Source organism: Pelodiscus sinensis, chromosome 2, assembly GCF_052426305.1.
Source record: "Pelodiscus sinensis isolate ZL-2025 chromosome 2, ASM5242630v1, whole genome shotgun sequence".
NCBI classification, from domain to species: Eukaryota; Metazoa; Chordata; order Testudines; family Trionychidae; genus Pelodiscus; species Pelodiscus sinensis.
This window is the reverse complement of record NC_143053.1, coordinates 254,675,136-254,695,713: the sequence shown is the minus strand read 5'-3', so window position 1 is coordinate 254,695,713 and position 20,578 is coordinate 254,675,136. Positions and strand designations below refer to the sequence as shown.

The 20,578-nt window shown below is 56.1% G+C and overlaps 1 protein-coding gene across 1 annotated transcript; it reads left to right on the top strand.

The window, feature by feature from the left end:
* The first annotated feature begins 2,251 nt into the window (after nt 1–2,251).
* Nucleotides 2,252–17,244, top strand: LOC106732751 (zinc finger protein 783-like). The gene is made up of 6 exons (XM_075919769.2): nt 2,252–2,901; nt 3,486–3,881; nt 6,920–7,046; nt 9,974–10,090; nt 12,840–12,968; nt 15,625–17,244. The coding sequence occupies exons 1-6, from the start codon at nt 2,878–2,880 to the stop codon at nt 16,626–16,628; spliced, it is 1,797 nt and encodes a 598-aa protein (XP_075775884.2). The 5' UTR covers nt 2,252–2,877; the 3' UTR covers nt 16,629–17,244.
* The last annotated feature ends 3,334 nt before the right edge of the window (nt 17,245–20,578 follow it).

Below are 20,578 nucleotides of genomic sequence, written 5' to 3'. Positions count from 1 at the left end.
CCTGGGGCCCACCCAGCAAGTGAGAGCTGGCTCCCCATGAGCTCCGAAGCCCTCCCTCCCCAAGCGCTGTTGTCTCTGATGACAGAGAGGAGGATGAGGGGGGCAGATGGGAGCCGGTACGTGTGGGGAGCCAGCTCTCAAGCCGGCTCCCTGCACGTATGGGCTCACACGGAGCCGCTTCATCCCCCCCCACCCCTCTGCTGCTGCCTCGCTATCAGAGGCAGCCACGCAAGGGGTGGAGGTGACAGGTGGGAACCAATATGAGTGTGGAACCGGTTTTTAAGCTGGTTCTCCTCATGTGCCTGCTCTGGCGAGCCACCTGTCCTCCCCTGCCCACAGCAGGACCAACCCCGACTCAATCATCCCAGCCAGGGCTTTGTCAAGCTGGGACTTAAACACCTCTAGGGATGGAAATTCCACCCCCGCCCTAGGGAACCCAGCCCAGTGCTGCCTTTACAGCCTGGGGAGGCTGCTCCCGGATCACCACTCCCAAGCCCTGGTGGCCAGAGCCGTGTTACCAAATTGGCTCAGCCCAGGAAGCAGGCTGGGGTGGGGACAGTAAGAGCTGCTCCCGGAGGACCTATGGGGGATGGGCAGAGCTCCCCCACACTCCTCGGCAGCAGCAGCTCCTGTTCCATGGGGCTGGCTAGGCCCGGCTCCCAGGCTTGTGACTTCCAGCGTCGTGGCACCACTCAGGTGTGGCCCTGCCCCTCTCGGGGGCCAACCCTGGGCGTGTGGGCCACTGCACCACTCCCCTGTGGCGTGGCCAGCTGGGCCAAACCCAAGCAGCTCGGTGCCCTGGAGCCTGCAGTGCCCACAACAGGGAGCTGCCCTGGGGGCTCTGGTGCTTAGGCTTCATGGTGCTGAGACAGAGTCCTGGGGCCCCGCCTAGCTGCTCTGGGACATCCTCCTTGGTGGTCACAGCTGCAGAGGACTTTGCGCCTCCACTCAGCAGCGCTGGTGGGACTGGGTCCCTGGGAGCCGCTAGGAACCGGGTGTAAAGCCAGGTCAGGCACAGGTCCAGCTGCCTCTCCTGCCTCAGCCCTGCAGGATCACTGTGCCATGGTTAAGGACCAAGGGCCCCGTGTGCTTGGTGCTGCACAAATAAAAAGTCCTTCCCCCAGAGAGCTGACAAGCTGAGTAAGCATAGCTGAGAAAACGTCTTAACCGGGCAGAGGAAGTCTGCTGTCCTGACACTGGTGTAAGGCTGCCTGGAATAGCCTAGCCCCTGCCTTGCTGAATGTCGGATTCCCCAGGGAGCTGGGAGTATGTGGGGGAACTAGGCCGCACTTTTGTGTTCTAGCACAGGAGCAGCACAGACAGTGAGCAGCGTGGGCAGGGTCTGTCCGTGCCTGTTTGTCTTGCACCCGCATCCCCGGGCCTTGATCTGGTGGGGACTTTCGAGCACTCTTGCGAGGTAAGTCACCCTCATTAATGCACTGGTCCTTTGCCACCAAAGGAAGCCAAAACTTGGCCTCCGAAGGCTGGAGCAGGGCAGATGCCGCTGGTTTTCATACCAACACTCAGGCTATGTCTACACTCACGGCTTCTTGCACCAGTAATATGCAAATGAGGCTAAGCATGGAATATCACCGAGCCTCATTTGCATACCTAATGAGCCACTTTTTTTTTTTTTCAGAAGAGGCTCTTGTGCAAGAAGGAGCATCTACACTGCCCCTTCTTACGCAAGAAAAACCCTCTTGCACAATGCCGTTACACCTATTACTTTTCAGGAAGAACGGCATTGCACAAGGGCGTTTGGGGCAGTGTAGATGTTCTTTCTTGCACAAGAACCTCTTCTGAAAAAAAAAAAAAGTGGCTCATTAGGTATGCAAATGAGTCTGGGCGATATTCCACGCTTAGCCTCATTTGCATATTACGCATGAAGCCTCAAGTGTAGACATAGCCTTAGGCTGGGTCTAGACTGGCCAGTTTTTCCGGAAAATCAGCTGCTTTTCCGGAAAAACTTGCCAGCTGTCTACACTGGCCGCTTGAATTTCCGCAAAAGCACTGACTTTCTACTGTAAGAAATCAGTGCTTCTAGCGGAAATACTATGCTGCTCCCGTTGGGGCAAAAGGGCCAGTGTAGACAGCTCAGATTTGTTTTCTGCAAAAAAGCCCCGATGGCGAAAATGGCAATTGGGGCTTTTTTGCGGAAAAGAGCATCTAGCTTGGCCACGGATGCTTTTCTGCAAAAAGTACTTTTGCGGAAAAGTGTCCGTGCCAATCTAGACGCTCTGTTCCGAAAATGCTTTTAACAGAAAACTTGTCCGTTAAAAGCATTTCCGGAAAATCATGCCAATCTAGACGCAGCCTCAGTGTTTTGTTTGCGCCAATAAGGCCGTGGACAGATGGGGGTCTCAGGCCGGTCAGCTGGGAGGGCAGCCATGGGACAAGAGGGGAGGCTCATGGGGCAGCGGTGGGTAAAAAGACAGGCATAAAGGTAGAAGTTGGGATGGGGGTTACCAGTTAACCTGTTACGGGCACGCTGCCCTCCATGGGCCACGCGCACTGGGTCATGGTGAACCTTCGCGGCCAGATGCTGGGCCGGATCGTTGGCTCAGGGCCCTGCTCTGTTCGTTCCCTCGGAAGTACCAGGCACCGGCCGAGGGCTCCGGGCTCCCCGGCCAGGACACGGTGACTCTTGCGGTCCGGGGCTGGAAGCTGCTGCTGGGCCCATCCTGCCGAGGCCGCTGGGGGCTGCCCGCTCTGGGCCACAGCCTCAACCTCGCGGCTCCCCGCCAGCCCCGCCTGCTGCCAGCAGGGGCCGCTGCCGCCCCGCTCCCCGCTCGCCGGCTCCAGGCCGCGGCTCCCTCCGGCTCCGGCAGCGCGGCGGCCCCGGGACCCTGCCGGCCGCAGGAGCAGCCCGCCGGGGCCATGGCCGAGCGCGCCGCTGCCCAGGTAAGGCCGGGCCGGGGCTGCCCGGGAGCCGCTCCCCACCCGGCCGGGATCCCGGAGCGCGGTGCTGCCGGCCCGGCTGGTCCAGGCCCGGCCCGTGTCCCCCCCGTGCTGCTCTGGGCTCCGCCGCGCGCTGCATCCCCCCCGGCTCAGGCCAGGGCCGGGCGCTGCTGCGCCCCACGTGCGCTCGGACCGCGCCCCCCAAAGCGCAGCAGCCCCCCGCGGGCTCCTGGGAACGAGACACCCCGGGGCAGCCCCGAGACGCGCCTGGGCACCGCGGGGCAGGGCCTGCTGGGGTGGGTGGGCGGGTTTTGGACCCTGCTCGAGGCCACTGTTGGCATCAGACAACGAGGGGCACCCCCGAGGCAGCGCTGCAGGGACCGGAGCCAGCAGCACGGCCGGGGGCCGCAGGCCCAGCCCTCCTCGCCGTGCCGCCGTCGAGTTCAGCCAGGACAGCCGCCCCGGGCGGGTGAGCCCGTCGGAGCCGGCTTGGGCAGCCTGGTGCTGGGGGCTGCTTTCTGTGGTGCCCCTGCAGCGAGTTGGGCTCAGCCCCCCGCTCAGCCGTCCCTTGCTGTCCTTGCAAACAGGTCCTGGAGCTGGAGTCGGGGCAGCGGGGAGTGGAGCCTTTCCCGCCACTGGCCAGCCCGGAGCGAACAGCGGGAGGAACCTGGCGGGAAACGGCGGCGATTTCCCTACCCGCGATGTCGTCCCTCCAGGCCGTGGAGCGGCAGGCGGAGGCTCACGCTGCCCAGTTGCTGAACCTGGAGGGGAGGACGGGGAGGGCCGAGAAGAAACTAACCGACTGCGAGAGGACCATGGTGGAGTTTGGGAACCAGCTGGAGAGCAAATGGGCCGTGCTGGGGACGTTGATCCAGGAGAATCATCTGCTGCAGCGGCGCCTGGAGAACATGGAGAACCTGCTGAAGAACAGGAACTTCTGGATCCTGAGGCTGCCCCCGGGCACTAAGGGTGAGGTGCCCCAGGTAAGCGCCCAGGCTAGATGGCCTTGTGCCCTGAATCATAGAATCCCAGGGCTGGAACAGACCATCCTAAGAACCTAAGAACGGCCGGACTGGGTCAGAACAAAGATCCATCTAGCCCAGTGGCCAACAGTGGCCAATGCCAGGCCCCCCAGAGGGAGTGAACAGAAGAGGGAATCATCACATGATTCCTCTCCTGTCCAGCCCCCTGCCCAAAGCAGGACCAACCCCAGCTCAGTCATTCCAGCCAGGGCTTTGTCCAGCCGGGACTTAACACCTCTAGGGATGGAGATTCCACCCCCTTCCTAGGGAACCCAGCCCAGTGCTTCCCCACCCTCCTAGGGAAATAGTTTTTCCTAATATCCAACCTAGACCTCCCCCACTGCAACTTGAGACCATTGCTCCTCGTTCTGTCATCTGCCACCATTGAGAACAGCCTCTCTCCATCCTCTTTGGAACCCCCCTTCAGGGAGTTGAAGGCTGCTCTCCAATCCCCCCTCACTCTTATAGATAGCATCCATCTATAAAAAGGGAAATAAGAACAACCCAGGAAACTACCTATCAGTTGGTTTAAAGACTGTACCAGGGAAGATAATGGAGCAAGTGATTCAGGAATTCATATGCAAACATCAGGAAGATGATAAGGTGATAGGTAACAGCCAGCATATAAAGAACAAGTCACATCAAACCAATCTGATATCTTTCATTGCTAGGATAACAAGTCTTGTGGATAAGGGAGAAGCGGTGGATGTGGTGTACCTAGACTTTAGTAAGGCATTTGACATGGTCTGTCATGATCTTCTTCTCAATAAACTATGGACATGCAACCTAGATGGGGCTACTATAAGGTGGGTGCATAAGTGGCTGGATAACTGTTCTGAGAGTAGCTATTAACGGTTCACAGTCATGCTGGCAGGGCATAACAAGTGGAGTTCTGCAGGGATCTGTTTTGGGACCGGTTTTGTTCAGTATCTTCATCAATGATTTTGATATTGGCAAAGAGAGTACGCCTGTTAGGTTTGCAGTTGATACCAAGCTGGGAGGGGTTGCAACTGCTTTGGAGGATAGGGTCAAAATTCAAAATGATCTGGACAAACTGGAGAAATGGTCTGAGGTAAATAGGATGAAGTTTAATAAGGACAAATGCAAAGTGCTCCACTGAGGAAGGAACAATCAGTTTCACACATACAGAATGGGAAGCGACTGTCTAGGAAGGAGCACGGCAGAAAGGGATCTAGGGGTCATAGTGGACCACAAGCTAAATATGAGTCAACAGTGTGATGCTGTTGCAAAAAAAAAAAAGAAAAAAAGCAAACATGATTCTGGGCTGCATTAACAGGAGTGTTGTGAGCAAGACACGAGAAGCTATTCTTTTGCTCTACTCTGCGCTGATTAGGTCTCATCTGGAGTCTTGTGTCCAGTTCTGGGCACCACATTTCAAGAAAGATGTGGAGAAATTGGAGAAGGTCTAGAGAAGAGCAACAAAAATGATGAAAGGTCTAGAGAACATGAACTGTGAGGAAAGGCTGAAAGAATTGGGCTTGTTTCGTTTAGAATAAAGAAGACAGAGGGGACATGAGGGTAGTTGTCAAGTGTCTAAAAGGGTGTTTGTTACAAGGAGAAGGGGCAAAAATTGTTCTCTTGGCCTCTGATGACAGGACAAGAGGAAATGGACTGAAATTGCAGCAGGGGAGGTTTAGGTTGGACGTTAGGAAAAAGTTCCTACCTGCCAGGTGGTTAAACACTGGAATAAATTGCCTAGGGAGGTTGTGGAATCTCCATTATTGGGGATATTCAAGAGCAGGTTGTACAGACACCTGTCAGGGTTGATCTAGATGGTGCTTGGTCCTGCCATGAGGGCGGGGGGCTGGACTCAATGGCCTCGCGAGGTCCCTTCCAGTTCTAGTGTTCTAGGATTCTTCTGCAGACTAAACAAGCCAAATCCCTCAGCCTCTCCTCATCGGTCATGAGCTGCAGACCCCTCCTCTTTTTGTTGCCCTCCGCTGGACTCTTCCCCAATGCGCCCAAGGCTCGTCTGTATTGGGGGGGCCCAGAACTGGACACAACGCTCCAGATGTGGCCTCGCCAGTGCCGAAGAAGGTCGGCCAAGTTGCACTCAAGGCAGGCCAGGCACCCTCTGTCCCTTCCCTGCTGCATTCCGACCTATCTGGGCCTGGATTTAGCAACCTTTTAATTGGCTGGCTGCTTTTTCGTGGAGTTGGGTTGGTTACTGCTGTGAGTTCTTGGGGCCACGTTGTGCTGCCCCGTGAGCCACGGCTCTGCAGTTGCAAATTCAGTAAGGGAGTGGCTGGTGGAGGGACGGGGGAGGTTTGTGGCCCATCACGAGCCCAGCCAGGCTCGCCAGCAGAGAGAGGAAGGGTTAAGCAACAGCAGAGCAGGGGTTCCCTGGCAGTAGGTTGGGGGTTATTAAGGACGGGTAAGGAAGAAAGGCTGCCTTGCCTGGCCTTGTCCAGAGGGCTAGTAGCGAACCTATTTGTGCACCTTCTCTCATAACTAATCCGAGGTATTCAATCAGCTAATCGACAAGTCGATGGAATTTCCATCGACTAGTCAATTAGTCGATAAGCAGGGCAAGCTGCGGAGCCGCAGCAGGGTTAGCTCCCAGCCCGGAGACCTAACCCCACTGCGGCTCTTCCTTTTAAATGTATTAAGAGCTGGCAGGCTTTTAATACATTTATAAGGCTGAAGCACAGCAGGGGAGACCAGGCGCGAGCAGGGGAGACCAGGCGCGAGCTGGGAATCAGCTGATTCCTGGCTCGTGCCCAGTCTCCCGCTACGCCGTTGCCTCCCCTGCCCACCATGGAGATGATGCTGGGGGGGAACCGGCTTTTAAGCCAGCCCCCCCGCCCGCAGCACCGGCTCCTTCTTCCCCCCTTGCTGACTCTTATAGAGGCAGCCAGGAGGAGAAGCGCCTGGTTGAGTCACTACTTGACCGTCCGAGAAGCGTCTGCATGCAGTGTGTGTGATTGCGTGCACCCTGTATGCGTGCAACGCTGAGCAGGCGACGCATGTGATTCCAGGTGCCGGTGACGTTCGACGACGTCTCCGTGTATTTCAACGAGCAGGAGTGGGGGCGCTTAGAGGAGTGGCAGAAGGAGCTGTACAAGAACGTGATGAAGGGGAATTACGAGACCCTGCTCTCGCTGGGTAAGGAGCCGTTTTTCCTCCTTGAGTAGAAGAGACGAGGTGTGTGCAGGTCCCGGGCTGGCTTGCAGCTGGCAGTTGTCCTCCACTGGGCAGCGCTTGTAGCGCTCAAAGATTTTCTCGGGCCGCTCCGTGGCGCATCCTCGCATCGGAACGGAGACAGTTAAACGGTGGAGGGCGTGAGCTTTGGACAGTAACTTCATTTACCTGCTCTGGTCCAAGTCACCTGTACAGACGCCCGACGGTGTCCAGTCCTGTTTTAGCTTGGTTCTTACGCAGGCTCTGTCATTGTACAAGTCGAACCTCTCTAGTCCAGAACTCTCTGGTCCGGAAACAGCCGTGGTTCGGCGTGATGTTAGTGAGCCGCATGTCCACTTAGCATGGGTGGGGCCAAGTTTCCCGCGTTCCCATAACATTTTACAGCCACCAGTCCTGGCTCTCAATATTCTGTGCTGTGATTTATCTTGAATTTACCCCGAAATGTCCTCTCACAGCCCAGTCAGCAGTGGAAGTGTTGGCAATGTTGCTAGACACTCTTGGCCTCCCATGCTCTGGCAAATTCTCTGGTTCGGAGCTGGCCAGTGCCGAGGGTGCTGGACTAGAGAGCTTCCATCTGTCGATGGCACCCACGTGTCTTCTCACAGATCCCGTAAGCAGGGCGGGAACGTCACCGCTGTGCTGCTGCGGGATTGAGGCCCGGAGAGATTAGGAGCCACGTTTTCACAAGCTCCCAGCCAGGTTTTCAAGTGCTCCACCCCCCGGGAGGGCTGGGGCCAGGTTCTCACAGGAGCTGCCATGCTTTGAAAATCTTCCCCGGGCTGCATGTGGAGTCTGTAGCAGAGTGGTGTTGGGCTCAGGTCTTGGGAGCCTTTGCCGTGAGACAACCCTTCCTAGGAGTGTTGGCTCCAAACTTCCTCAGCTGATGAGTGCCCCGGGGGAAAGTTGCCAGTCCTCTAAACAGAACGTGCAGGTGGCAACGGGAATCTTTTTTCGGGAGCGTGTTCCATATTCAGTCTGCAGAAGAGACGAGTGAGGGGGGATTGGAGAGCAGCCTTCAACTCCCTGAAGGGGGGTTCCAAAGAGGCTGGAGAGAGGCTGTTCTCAGGGGTGGCAGGTGGCAGAATGAGGAGCAATGGTCTCAAGTTACAGCGGGGGAGGTCTAGGTTGAAGATTAGGAAAAACTATTTCCCTAGGAGGGTGGGGAAGCACTGGGATGGGTTCCCTATGGAGGGGGTGGAATCTCCGTCCCTAGAGGTTTCGAAGTCCTGGCTTGACAAAGCCCTGGCTGGGATGACTGAGTTGGGGTTGGTCCTGCTTTGGGCAGGGGGCTGGACTCGATGCCTCCTGAGCTCTCTGCCCACCCTGGGATTCTGTGATTCTCTCACCATCCTCTGGAAAGTCCTGTCCCACGTCAGCTTCCTCTGCAAACACCTTCCCCAAACCAGTGCCAGGAGCTCTTCCCGCTGTCCACCAAGGCCGCTGGGCCAGTTGCTTGACACACATTGGAACCCAGATACAGACTGGCCGGAGCAGGAGGCAGGACTTCCCCTGCAGGCCCCGGACTGGCGCATCCTCCCAGAGATGGCCCAGGACACGCTGATCCCTGCCATGCTCCGGCCACACTGGTAGGCCCACGTCTAAGGCCCGGAGCCGCAGTGGAGCACTCAAAGGTAGCAGCAAAAAATGAACCCAGGGAGGATGCTAGAACCAGCATCCCCATCATAGCAAAGCTCTGTGTCAGAGAGCAGCTGCCCCCGGAAGAGCTGACCGGGCCTTTTATCCCTGTGCAGCCCATGGTCCCCGGGCAAAGCATCCAGGAGCCTGAACCACCGCCTTGGGAGAACCCCCCAGGAGCATCTGCAGTGTGACTACAGATTGCTGTGTCAAGACCCTCCCTTTGTGCTGGACACGTGAGGTCTGCGAGGGCCTGTGGCAGGAAAGGGTGTACCGGATTTACGTGGGAGTCCAGGTTGGGGGTTTAGTCCAGGGTCTCCCCCTCGTCCTGGGGCTCCCTGCCTGGCTGATCGCTCACTGAAGCGGCACGTGCAGGTAAATCTCTGTGAGATGCTGAGCTACTCAGGGCAGGGAACTGTTAGAATCACAGAATCAAAGGGCTGGAAGAGACCTCAGGAGGCATCGAGTCAAACCCCCAGCCCAAAGCAGGACCAACCCCAACTAAAAAAATCCCAGCCAGGGCTTTGTCAACACCTCTAGGGATGGAGATTCCACCCCCTCCCCAGGGAATCCAGCCCAGGGCTTCCCCACCAAGAAGGGAAATAGCTTCTCCTAATATCCAACCTAGACCTCCCCCACTGCAACTTGAGTCCGTTGCTCCTCATTCTGCCTTCTGCCCCCACTGAGAACAGCCTCTCTCCATCCTCTTTGGAACCCCCCTTCAGGGAGCTGAAGGCTGCTCTCAAATCCCCCCTCGCTCTGTTCTTCTGCAGACTAAACAAGCCCAAATCCCTCAGCCTCTCCTCGCCCCCTAATCATTTTGGTCGCCCTCCACTGGACCCTCTCCAATGTGTCCACATCCTTTCTACAGTGGGGGTCCAGAACTGGACACGATACTCCAGATGTGGCCTCCCCAGTGCTGAATAAAAGGAATAATCACTTCCCTAGATCTGCTGGCAATGCTCCTCCTAATGCACCCTAATATGCCATTAGCCTGCTTGGCTACAAGACCATATTGTTGACTCCTATCCAGCTTCTCATCCTTTTCTGCCAAACTGCTGCTCAGCCAGTCGGTCCCCAGCCTGTAACAATGTTTGGGATTCTTCCATCCCAAGGGCAGGACTCTGCACTTGTCTGTGTTGACTTATTCCCTTATTTGCCCTCAAAGCACTCAGGGGATGCTAAGGGCGCTGTGGGAATGGTCACGCGCTTGGTAACGTCCTGTCCCCTGCCACCAATTCTTGTCTTTGAAACAGATTACGCCCTATCCAAGCCTGACCTCTTAGCCCGCATTGAACAGGGGGAGGAGCCGTGTGTCCCGGATCGGCAGGACTCGGAGAGAGGAGAAATCCCCGCGGAGGAGCCGTGCCCAGGTGAGCAGTGCTGCTGCTTTGCGTAGCGGCCCTACGGGTGCTCACCTGTGTTAGTTTCATAGTTTTCAGGGTTTCGTTCCTCTTAACGCTTCCGTTCGTTTTTGTGATGCCTCGGGAGCGTCGGGGGTTGGTTTTTTTTTTTTTTTATTCTTTAAAAAAAATTCTCTTTTGGCCCATTTGTTTTGGGATTGGCCCCGTAGGGACGTGCCCGCGTCCCTCCTGGTGTCTCTCCTGCAGGGACATAGGTGTTCATTTTTTTTTTAATTGTATCCTTTGGTGTCTATGGTTGTGACAATTTTCTTCCACTATTTGATCTGAGGAAGTGGGTCTGGCCCACAAAAGCTCATCACCTAATAAACCATCTTGTTAGTCTTTAAAGTGCTACACAGTCCTGTTTTTTATGACCAAGGGACACGCTCGCTGTGTCCAGCGTCTTAGAGAGGCTCCTATTCCGCTGCGGGGCACCTTGTGCGACAGCGGGAGGCCAGATCCCGCAGGAACCAGGCGCAAAAACTGAAACTGCGCGTGGAGGGTGCTTCTGAACTGGCCTCCGACCCCATCCCGAATCCTGTCCGGCATGAAGATCGTCCCCGGGGCCTTCAAGCTCCTCAGAGGGAGAAGCGCAGAGCAAGTTAGCCGACAGTCCCTTCAAAGGCTGTAGGAGCAGGGCTGCGAGCCCTCACACTCAGCTCTTGACCAACCCGAGGGCATGTGGGTTGGCATGGCTGGCACCGGTGGCTCCGAAGCACAGAGCTCCTCAGTGATGTCTAAGGACCTTGGGTCACAGGTTGGGGAGGGACGGCGCCACTGTTGGTACCATCTCTCCACAGTCGGCTCAGACAAGAAGAGCCTCGGCGCTGCCTCAGAGCGGCCCCCATTGGGACGATGGACACGCAAGGGGCTGGTGGCGCCGAGGAGTCAGTCCCTGATGGTACCAACCGCGATGGCACTGCCCGAGTGGCGGCACCGGGTCCCCACTCCCGACGGGCTCCGGTACCGAGCGTGTCTCAGTCCCCAGAACCAGCGTCGGCACCGGGACAGTCATTTCCAGCACCTCTGTCAGCCCCACCCAACTCCAGCAGGGACTTGGACAGAGACCTGGAGGACCACTTCTCTCTGGTCTCACGTAACAACCGTTTGTGACCGCGTCTGGGACCAACACAGCAGCACCCATGCTCCGATCCCAGTCTTCCTGGTGTGCTCCTCTGGGGGGGAGCGCCACTTACGCACTTTCCCCCTCCGTTGCCTCACTAGGATCCATGGGTGGCCCACAGACCCCACACCTCTCGGGCATCTGACCTCTTCCACAGTCCGTTAGACGTCTCTCGTGGCCCCAGTGTCCAGGAAGAAACCTTTGAGGAGCAGGAGGCGAGAGGAGCGGTGGAAATTACTCCACCAGGGAGCATCTCTTCCTCCTCACCAGATGAGACGGTTCTGGTCCCCGCCTCCATCTTTATTTCATGATTTCAGGCTTTTTTTTCAACATCTTTCTAAGCAGCCGGCTCAAACTGGGCTCATTCCTCTGGAGAAAGTGAAAGGCTCACACCGCAGATGGTGGGATGCTCTGCCTACCTCTGAGCATGTACAGATGGAGATAAACCATCTGTGCTACACCCCGTATGTATCTCCTTCTACATTAATGACACGTTTGGACCTCCCCTTGGACTTTTCTCCAAAGCCGTCACTACCCGTTTTTGTGCTTTCGCTCTTGTTGTTTCAAACTATTTGATCATGTGCTCAGCTGGGTGTCCCTGTACTGTCCTGGTGGAACGTATCCACGTATTCCACGTGCTGTTAGCGGTGCCAGCAGTTCTAGTGCCGAGACACACAGACAAACATTTGCTTTTGACACGGCCTGTCTGTAACTCTCGCTTATCTTGGTTCAAGCACCAGGCTTCTGCTTCAGACTCTTTCTTCTGCTGTCTCTAAGGAGCTACAGGACTAATCATTTAAGTTATTAACTAATCAGGATGCTTTTGCTGTGCTTAATTAATCCGTGAGGTTATCGTCTTGCATTACGTTATTAACTTATTTGCTGTGAGCGTATTATGTATATCATGTCAATAAAAGCTAAATATTTCCCATAATGCTGTTTAAATATGAATTGTGCTACCGTGAACTGAAACTCCTGTGGTTCTTTTGGGTAAAGTTCATCCCCAGTTTGGCTCCTGAACCCAGGAGGTCTGAGGATGACTGTCGTATATATTCTTATGCCCTAACGCGACTTAGAAACGGGTGTTTTTGCAGCATCAGCCCTGCTCTGTGTTTGCAAGCAGGCAAGACCTGACTTAGCTTCCTTGTTTTGTGTCAGCAAACTTGACCTGGCTACTTTAGTTTAGGCCTCAGGCCTCACAGCAGGCCTCTGATACAAGGACTTCTGTCTCCTGTCCTCTTCCTACTACAGCTGCAGCCGGTGTGCGGCCCCTCGGGCTGAGGACCCGTGTTCTGAGCTCTGTCACTCTTGCTGTCACACGGCAGGGTTGTGTTGGTGGCTTTGGATTTTCACGGCTGTGGGGCAACGCAATGAAAATGGTGCTTGTGCTTTTCACTGGGCCGCGACCCCAGCTGTAATGGGTGACGTCTCTTCCCCCAGTCTCTGCCAGCTTGCTTTCCAAAGCCATCCTCTCCTGGAGCTCAGAGTCCTTGACAAACATTAGTGAGGAGGAAATCTCCCCCTGTCCTGTGCTTATGGCCAGCCCGAAGCCAAGGTTCTGCTTTTAGATCAAACAACGTAATTCTCTTTCCCCAGGGCCGGCCTCCCCCATGTTGACAAGCGACGCCCTGTCACTGATTAAACAGGAGGAAGAGCACCATGTGCAGGGTCAAGATGCCTTGGAGGAAAGTCAAATCGCAACCGACCCATCACACCACAGCCTTGGTGAGTAACAGACGCAACCAGCCAGATAGCAAGAGCAATAAATCCCCTCTTTCCGGGTGCCTCTTGGAGGTGTGGAATCCAGAGGTAGCCAGTATTTATCATCTCTTCATGGCAGGTGTTCGCCCTGGCTCCCTAAGGGTATGTCTGCACTGCCACCGTAGTTCGAACAAGGGTGGTTAATGTAGGCATTCAAAGTTGCAAATGAAGCCCGGGATTTAAATATCCCAGGCTTCATTTGCATCTTGCCGGGCGCCGCCATTTTTAAATCCCCGTTCGTGCGGAATCCGTGCCCGTGGCTACACGCGGCACGGAGTAGGTAGTTCAAATTAAGCTCTCTATTCCGAACTACCGGTACACCTCGTTCCACGAGAGCCTAATTCGAACTACCTACTCCATGCCGCGTGTAGCCGCAGGCACGGATTCTGCACGAACGGGGATTTAAAAATGGCGGCGCCCGGCAAGATGCAATGAAGCCCGGGATATTTAAATCCCGGGCTTCATTTGCAACTTCGAATGCCTACATTAACCACCCTTGTTCGAATTAGGGTGGCAGGGTAGACATACCCTAACTGACTGCAGGCAATCGATTCCTCCCCTCATCGATCCTCCCTCCGTGTGCTGGGAGGAGTCAGTGAAGCAGAGCTGCTCTCCTCTCCCCCTGGAGAAGGTTTTTGGGGGGGAGCAGGGTTTGTGTTTTGTTGCAATTCTTAAGTCACCTCGTCAGGAGCCTCGGCCCCCGACAGCCCCAAGCTACTCGGACCACAGCGTGAGGCTCCCATCCCGTCTCTCTGCCTGCCCATTTCAGGGTGGGCCTGTAGGGCCACGCTTGGCCCCAGGGAGCTGAGAGGTGGCTGCAGACCCCCCTGCAAGGGTTGTAAAGAGAGAGAAGTGCCAAGGCAGGCATGGTCACTGGCTTTCCCCGCTTCAGAGGAGGAAGGGCTGGTGTGCGCAGGCTCCAGCAGCGACGAGCCCTCATGCGACGCCAGCAAGTGTGTCTGAGGAGAGGGGCCTGGCCGTTCTCTCAGCCGAGCGACGGGGTCGTTCTGAACCAAAACCGACTGCACCCCGCTAACGAGCAGAGCTGTAAAAACCAAACCCAGTGCGGCACGAAACCTGCCCGTTGTCTCCTCGCCAATGTGCTTGGTGCACTCAGAGCAAGAGTCTGCAGCAGTCGGATTCCATCCCTCGTACTGGAGACTCTGCACCTGGCTCTTCCAGTTATTGTGGAGCTGGAATTCAACACCTTGGCCAGAGAGAAACTTTCAAGTTGGAAGGGATCTGAGAGCAGCCTTCAGCTCCCTGAAGGGAGGTTCCAAAGAGGACAGAGGTGTGGAGAGGGTGAATAAAGAAAAGTTATTTATTAGTTCCCATAATAGAAGAACTAGAGGACACCAAATGAAGTTATTGGGTAGCAGGTTTAAAACTAATAAAAGAAAGTTCTTCTTCACACAGCGTGTAGTCAACCTGTGGAACTCCTTGCCAGAGGAGGCTGTGAAGGCTAGGACTATAATAGAGTTTAAAGAGAAGCTAGATAATTTCATGGAGGTTAGGTCCATAAAAGGCCAAGGGATAGAAATGGTGTCCCTAGCCTCTGTGTGTCAGAGGCTGGAGAAGGATGGCAGGAGCCAAGTCACTTGATCATTGTCTTTGGTCCACCCCCTCTGGGGCACCTAGTGTTGGCCACTGTCGGCAGCCAGGCTACTAGGCTAGATGGACCTTTGGTCTGACCCAGTACGGCCGTTCTTATAGAGAGAGGCTGTTCTCAGTGGTGACAGATGGCAGAACAAGGAGCAATGGTCTCAAGTCGCAGTGGGGGAGGTCTAGGTTGGATATTAGGAAAAACTATTTCACTGGGAGGATGGGGAAGCACTGGGCTGGGTGCCCTAGGGAGGGGATGGAATCTGCATTCCTAGAGGTTTGTAAGTCCCAGCTGGACAAAGCCCTGGCTGGGCTGAGCTGGGTGGGTGCTGCTAGGTATATCATGTAAATAAAAACTAAATATTTCCCATAATGCTATTTAAATATGAATTGCGCTACAGCGAATGAAACAACGAACTGAAACTCCTGTGGTTCTTTTGGGTAATGTTCATCCCTCATTTGGCTCCTGAACCCCTGAGGTCTGGGGATGACTGGTGTATATATTCTTATGCCCTGACGCGACTTAGAAAGGGGTGTTGTGCAGCATCCACCCTGTTCTATGTTTGCAAGGCAGGGGGCTTCACTTGACTCCCGAGGTCTCTGCCAGCCCTGGGATTTGATGATTCTAAGTTACTTTGTAACATCCCAACTGCAGTCTCTGTCTGTTGATGTGGGGCCATCCGTGACATCCCGGAATAACTCCAGGGTGGCTCTAAAACCTGTCTTCTCTGAGGCCACTTGGGCAGGGTGCAGCTCACCTGGTGCAGTGAGCCCAGTGAAGGCCAGAGTCTGCTAATAGGCTGTTGTAGATAATTGCCTAACCTCTGGAAACACCTGGGTGGGAAATGTCTCTTTGACCTGCCTCTTTCTAGCCATCCGGGGCCTAGCATCAGGCCAGTGACATGCTGCAGACAGACCCCAGCCCCTGAGATAAGGAATGAGAAATGCCCGAACCTTTAGATTTCTCTCCTCGCCCACCGAGAGTGAGACTGATCTCTGGTGTCTGTTTCACTTCCAGCTGCTGACGGGATCGTGCTCAAAACGGAGGTGGAGGACGTGGCGGGGAGGTCACTACACAGAGCCAAAGAGGAAGCTGCCGTGGACTCTTGGGAGCCTGTCCAGGCCCCCGGGGAGGAAGCCCCTGACTGCCAGGAGGTGCCGGGGACGTTGCTGGGGCGATTGGAAGAGGAGGGTTTCCGGGAGCCGGGGGAAACAGCCGCCCGGGAGGCTGAACGTGGCTCCGTAACGCAGCCGAGAAACCACGTGGAGAGCAGGCCCGTCCGTTCCGCTCCCCGGGGCGGGGCCCTGCTGTCCCACCAGCGGAAGAGCACCCGCGAGAGGCTGTTCGTGTGCGCCGTGTGCGGGAAGAGCTTCCGGCTGAGGATAAATCTCGCCATCCACCAGAAGGGCCACGCGAGCGAGCTGCGGTACGAGTGCCCACGCTGCGGGGAGAGCTTCCGGGCCAAGCAGGCCTTTCTGCTGCACCTGCGGCGCCAGACGGCCGAGGGAGCCTGCGCCGCGCCGGAGGGGAGTGTCCCCCCAGCGGCTCCCGCCGCCTCCCAGCCCCGCCTCCCGCCGGACGACTGCTCCGGCAGGATCCCCAAGCGCGTCAAGAGGCTGGCTCCCAAACCCAGCCTGAGCAGATACCAGCCGCCTCGCGAGCCCGCCACCTACACGTGCCGGGAATGCCTGGAGCACTTCTCCAATAGGAAGTGCCTCGTGCGGCACAAACAGATGCACGCCGGCTGCGGCAAGGGCTCGCTCATCCTGTGCCCCTACTGCAGCAAGAGCTTCAGCCGTCCCTCCGACTTCATTCGGCACCAGCGCATCCACACGGGGGAGCGGCCCTACCAGTGCTCCCAGTGCCACAAGGCCTTCAACCGGCACCACCACCTGGTGGACCACCAGAAGATCCACACGAAAAGGGAGCGGCCGTATGAGTGCGGCGAGTGCGGGAAGGCCTACATCCGCCGGCAGCACCTCCTCAAGCACAAGCACAGCCACAGGGAGACAAAATCCTAACAGGTGAGGAGCCAGGCAGCAGCTCCACGGAGGGGCCAGGCGGGCAGCCGAGAGGGGGCTGACCGTGGAAGGCTTCCTGGCTGAATAGTCACCCGACGGCGTCCTCGCTCAACGCCGGGGCTGTGCAGGGGGAGCCAGGTTGAGGACCGGTCATTGATTTGTAACAACCTGGGAGACGAGGGTGTTGCCTTGATTTCACCTCCTCCTGCTGGGGTAAAGCAGGCCACGGTGCGTCAGTGCAGAGGGGAACATGGGCATGATGGTCCAGGCAGCTTTGTTCCTGGATAAGAGGTTGCAAGAAAACGCCCGGCCACGGCGGCATGGCCCGATCGCAGGGGAACGAACGGGCAGCACATGAATATCAAAGTGAAAATCCGGTTTCAGTGGGACACTACCGGGTGGGGGAGGGAGGCGTGGGCCACGGGTTGCTTGCTGCCACGGATCAGCAGCTCCTGAGAACAGCTTTGGATCCACGTCGGTGTGTAAACAGACTCCAAAGCTGGAAGGGCCCACGTGGATCGCCTGGGCCTGCAGCCCCACCCTGGGACTTCCCTCCCATATGTGGAACGGAGCAGCTCTTATTGGAAAAAAAATAAATCCAGTCTCGATTTTAAAACCGTCACGATCCTGTGAGCCTGGGAGCGCCCCTGGCTGGGGCTGGGCGAGCGGGAGGAGCCCTGCTCCCCGTGTGCCGCGGGGGGTGGGACGCGCCTCCAGCTGCCGGCTGTGTGGGTGGGGTTTGCACAAAGTTCCCGTGAAGGCGCGCGCTTGCGCGGCCGTGCACAAAAATTCTTCCCCCGCCCACCTCCTCTGGAGAGCTGCTCAGCAGCACTCGCGCGGCAGGCGGTTCTGGTGGGGGGTGCGGTGAGGGAGTCGCTGGGGTGGGGGGGCTAGGATCTGCTGAGGCTGCGTGGTGGGATGGGGGAGGCCTGCTCCCGTGGCTGGGGCTGCCACGGGGTGGAGGGGTGGGGCCTGTTCTGGTGGCTGGGGATGGGAACGGGACCTGTTGCATGGCGGGGGTTGTCTCCTCTGGCGGCCAGGAACGGGACATGCTGTGGGGGGTGGGGTGTCTTGCCCTGGTAGCTGGGAAGGGGCATGGCAGGGGGCTGGTTCTGCTCCGGTGGCTGGGAACATGTGTTAATAGCTTGGGTGCCGTGGTGGCGCCCATCCAAACCAGTGCCCATGACCTCAATATTGGTGCCAAGCCAAAACTCCGCGTGTGGTTGGAAAATCTTAGAGGGAGCTCTGGTGGGGTGTCTGTGCCTTGCGCTTTCTACACCCCCCCCACCCCCCCACCCCCGAGCCTCATGCAGCAGGAGCGTAGAGTCCTGCAGGGCTTTCTACCCCGCCTGACCTCCAGCAAGAAGTGGGCTCAGAGGCCAGCTGGAAAATCCTTGGCTACGTCTCGACTGGCATGATTTTCCGCAAATGCTTTTAACGGAAAAGTTTTCCGTTAAAAGCATTTGCGGAAAAGAGCATCTAGATTGGCACTAGACGCGCTTTTGCACAAGAAACCCCTGATCGCCATTTTCGTGATCGGGGCTTTTTTGCGCAAAACAAATCTGAGCTGTCTACACTGGCTCTTTTGCACAAAAGCATTTGCGCAAGAGGGCTTTTGCCCGAACGGGAGCAGCATAGCATTTCCTCAGGAAGCACTGATTTCTGACAATAAGAAGTCAGCGTTCTTGCGGAAATTCAAGCGGCCAGTGTAGACCGCTAGTCTAGACGCAGCCCTTGTGTCCTGGTGCAGTGAGAGTGAACCTTCCCCTCTCTGCAGGGGTGTGAATGGAGATGAGGGCAGGAACCAGCTAGAAAGGCCAATGCACAGGGCGGGAGGGGAGAGGAGCCAAAAATACAAGGAAGGGGCAGGGCCTGTTCACCCGACTTCCTGATCAAAGAACAGGGCGCTGCCCAGGCACAAGCATAGGTGCTGTAGCTAGCTCCTCCTTGCCTCTGCTGCGCTGGTGCCTCATGACCAATCCCTCCCTTTCCTCCCAGTGGCTTTCTCCTAGGCAGAGATGATCAGCTGATTCATGGCATGTTGGGAGGGAGGGGCAGGAAGGAAGGGGCAGAATAGGGACTGGGGGAGGGGATGGCGCAAGGGTGGAGGAGGATGGTCGCAACCCCCCTCCCCATAGGACTGATACTGCTCTACATAACTTGAGCATTGAAACTGTGTGATACACCTGGAGAGATAAGTGGCAGAGGGGCCCGTGGTGGGGAGGGGGAATCTCTCAAGGCCATTCTGTCTGTTCTTGTACACGGAGCCCATTCTCTTTTATAACGACCCTCTCCAAACTCCCTCCGCAGCGATGTACACGTTGTCGGGCGCAGCGCCTGGCCAGATGGAATGCACAATGTGTCATAACCTGCAATACCGACGGATTTACTGAAACCTTCACCCAGCTGTCCCACATCCCCACACAGCGCAACCCGAAACAACATCACCCCCCACCTGCAGGGGACCATGCCTGCAGGGGTGCGGACCCAGCCCCTCTTGCGACAGGTACACTGGCTGGCAGTGTGCGCCAGATCCGGTATCTGGCAGGGTCTTGAGGATACTCCTGGCGAAAAAACTCCCTCTGCTGCTTACAGACATTGTGCAGGGCGCAGCAGGCTGCAATGGTGTTGGCCACACTGATGACAAATGGTTTTGAAGGTGGTGCCGGTGGGATTTTAAGCTCCCAAAGGCACATTGCACCACTACCCGCCAGTTATGGAGTGTGGCTCAGTCCTCACTCAGCAGTGGGCAACCTGCGGCCCGAGGACCACCTGGGGCCCCTTCCAGTTCTGTGTGCAGCCCATGAGCCCTTTTGTTTCCTGTTGCCCATCCGCAGGGTTGCCAGATTCTACTGCGTTTTTTTTCCTGACTCTGTTAGACACACGTAAAGCAAAGGTACATGAAATGAGGTGTATGCTAATGAGTACCGCGCACTCCCTTGGCATCGAATCTCAGCACTGCTACAATTCTAATGGCCCACTCCACAGATTCTAGGTATGCAAGTGCAGTGAGCAACTCTACCCTGTCCCAGGAGACCATCTTGGTTAGGACAATGTTGGGAGCCCCTGAGATGGAGGCCACTCGGGCAGCTTACTCACTAGCTGAGGTTGACCATCACTGGGCCAAGAGTCATGAGCCCTGGGTGGTAAAATCCTGCTCTCTGGAATAGTTTAGCCTCATGCATCCTGCCAGGGCTTCCAATCCTCTGAACTGTCATTCATGTTAAAATTCGACACTTGCCAACAAGGACTTAACAAGTCTTTGAACTTTCTCACCCATTACCAAGACAGTTTCCCCAATTATCACCTGTAATACCATTAACTCACAAACATCCCACTCTCCCTACCTTTAATATCAGCAATTCACAGACACTTACCTTCCTTCCTCCCCCTTCCCACCCCCCCGCATCCCCCTTCTGTTCTGCAATGTGATTTGTCCTTTTCATATTTGTTCATTTTTTTTAATTGTATCCTACATTTGTGTCCACGTATCAGCCCCTGGGAGTGACTAGGGCTGACTCTGTGTGTGTGTGTGTGTCTGTGCAAACAATAGGCCCATGAGTCCTATTGGCGGCCCTGGAATTTGGAAACCCAGGAATTTTTACTGAAACATTTTCAACAGCCACTAAATGTGGGTGCATCACAGTCCTGCTTGGCTCACAGCCCTCTGCCCCAGCCACCCCGATCGTGGATGTGCCAACTTCAGAGTCGTCAGCTATGGACCTGAGCAGTCTGGGTTGTTGTGCTTAAAAGAAGCACCCGGGATCTTTTTCAGGGGGATAAGGCAACACGCCACATTTATTGAACACACAGAGATCAATCAATATTTATCATATGCATATGATACATTACACTCATGCACTCTCTCTCACACACAAGCACACTCCGTCTTGTTACCGAAAGTTGCTCCCCCTAACTGCACTGGCCCGGTGAGTTAGATGGGGGAGGGG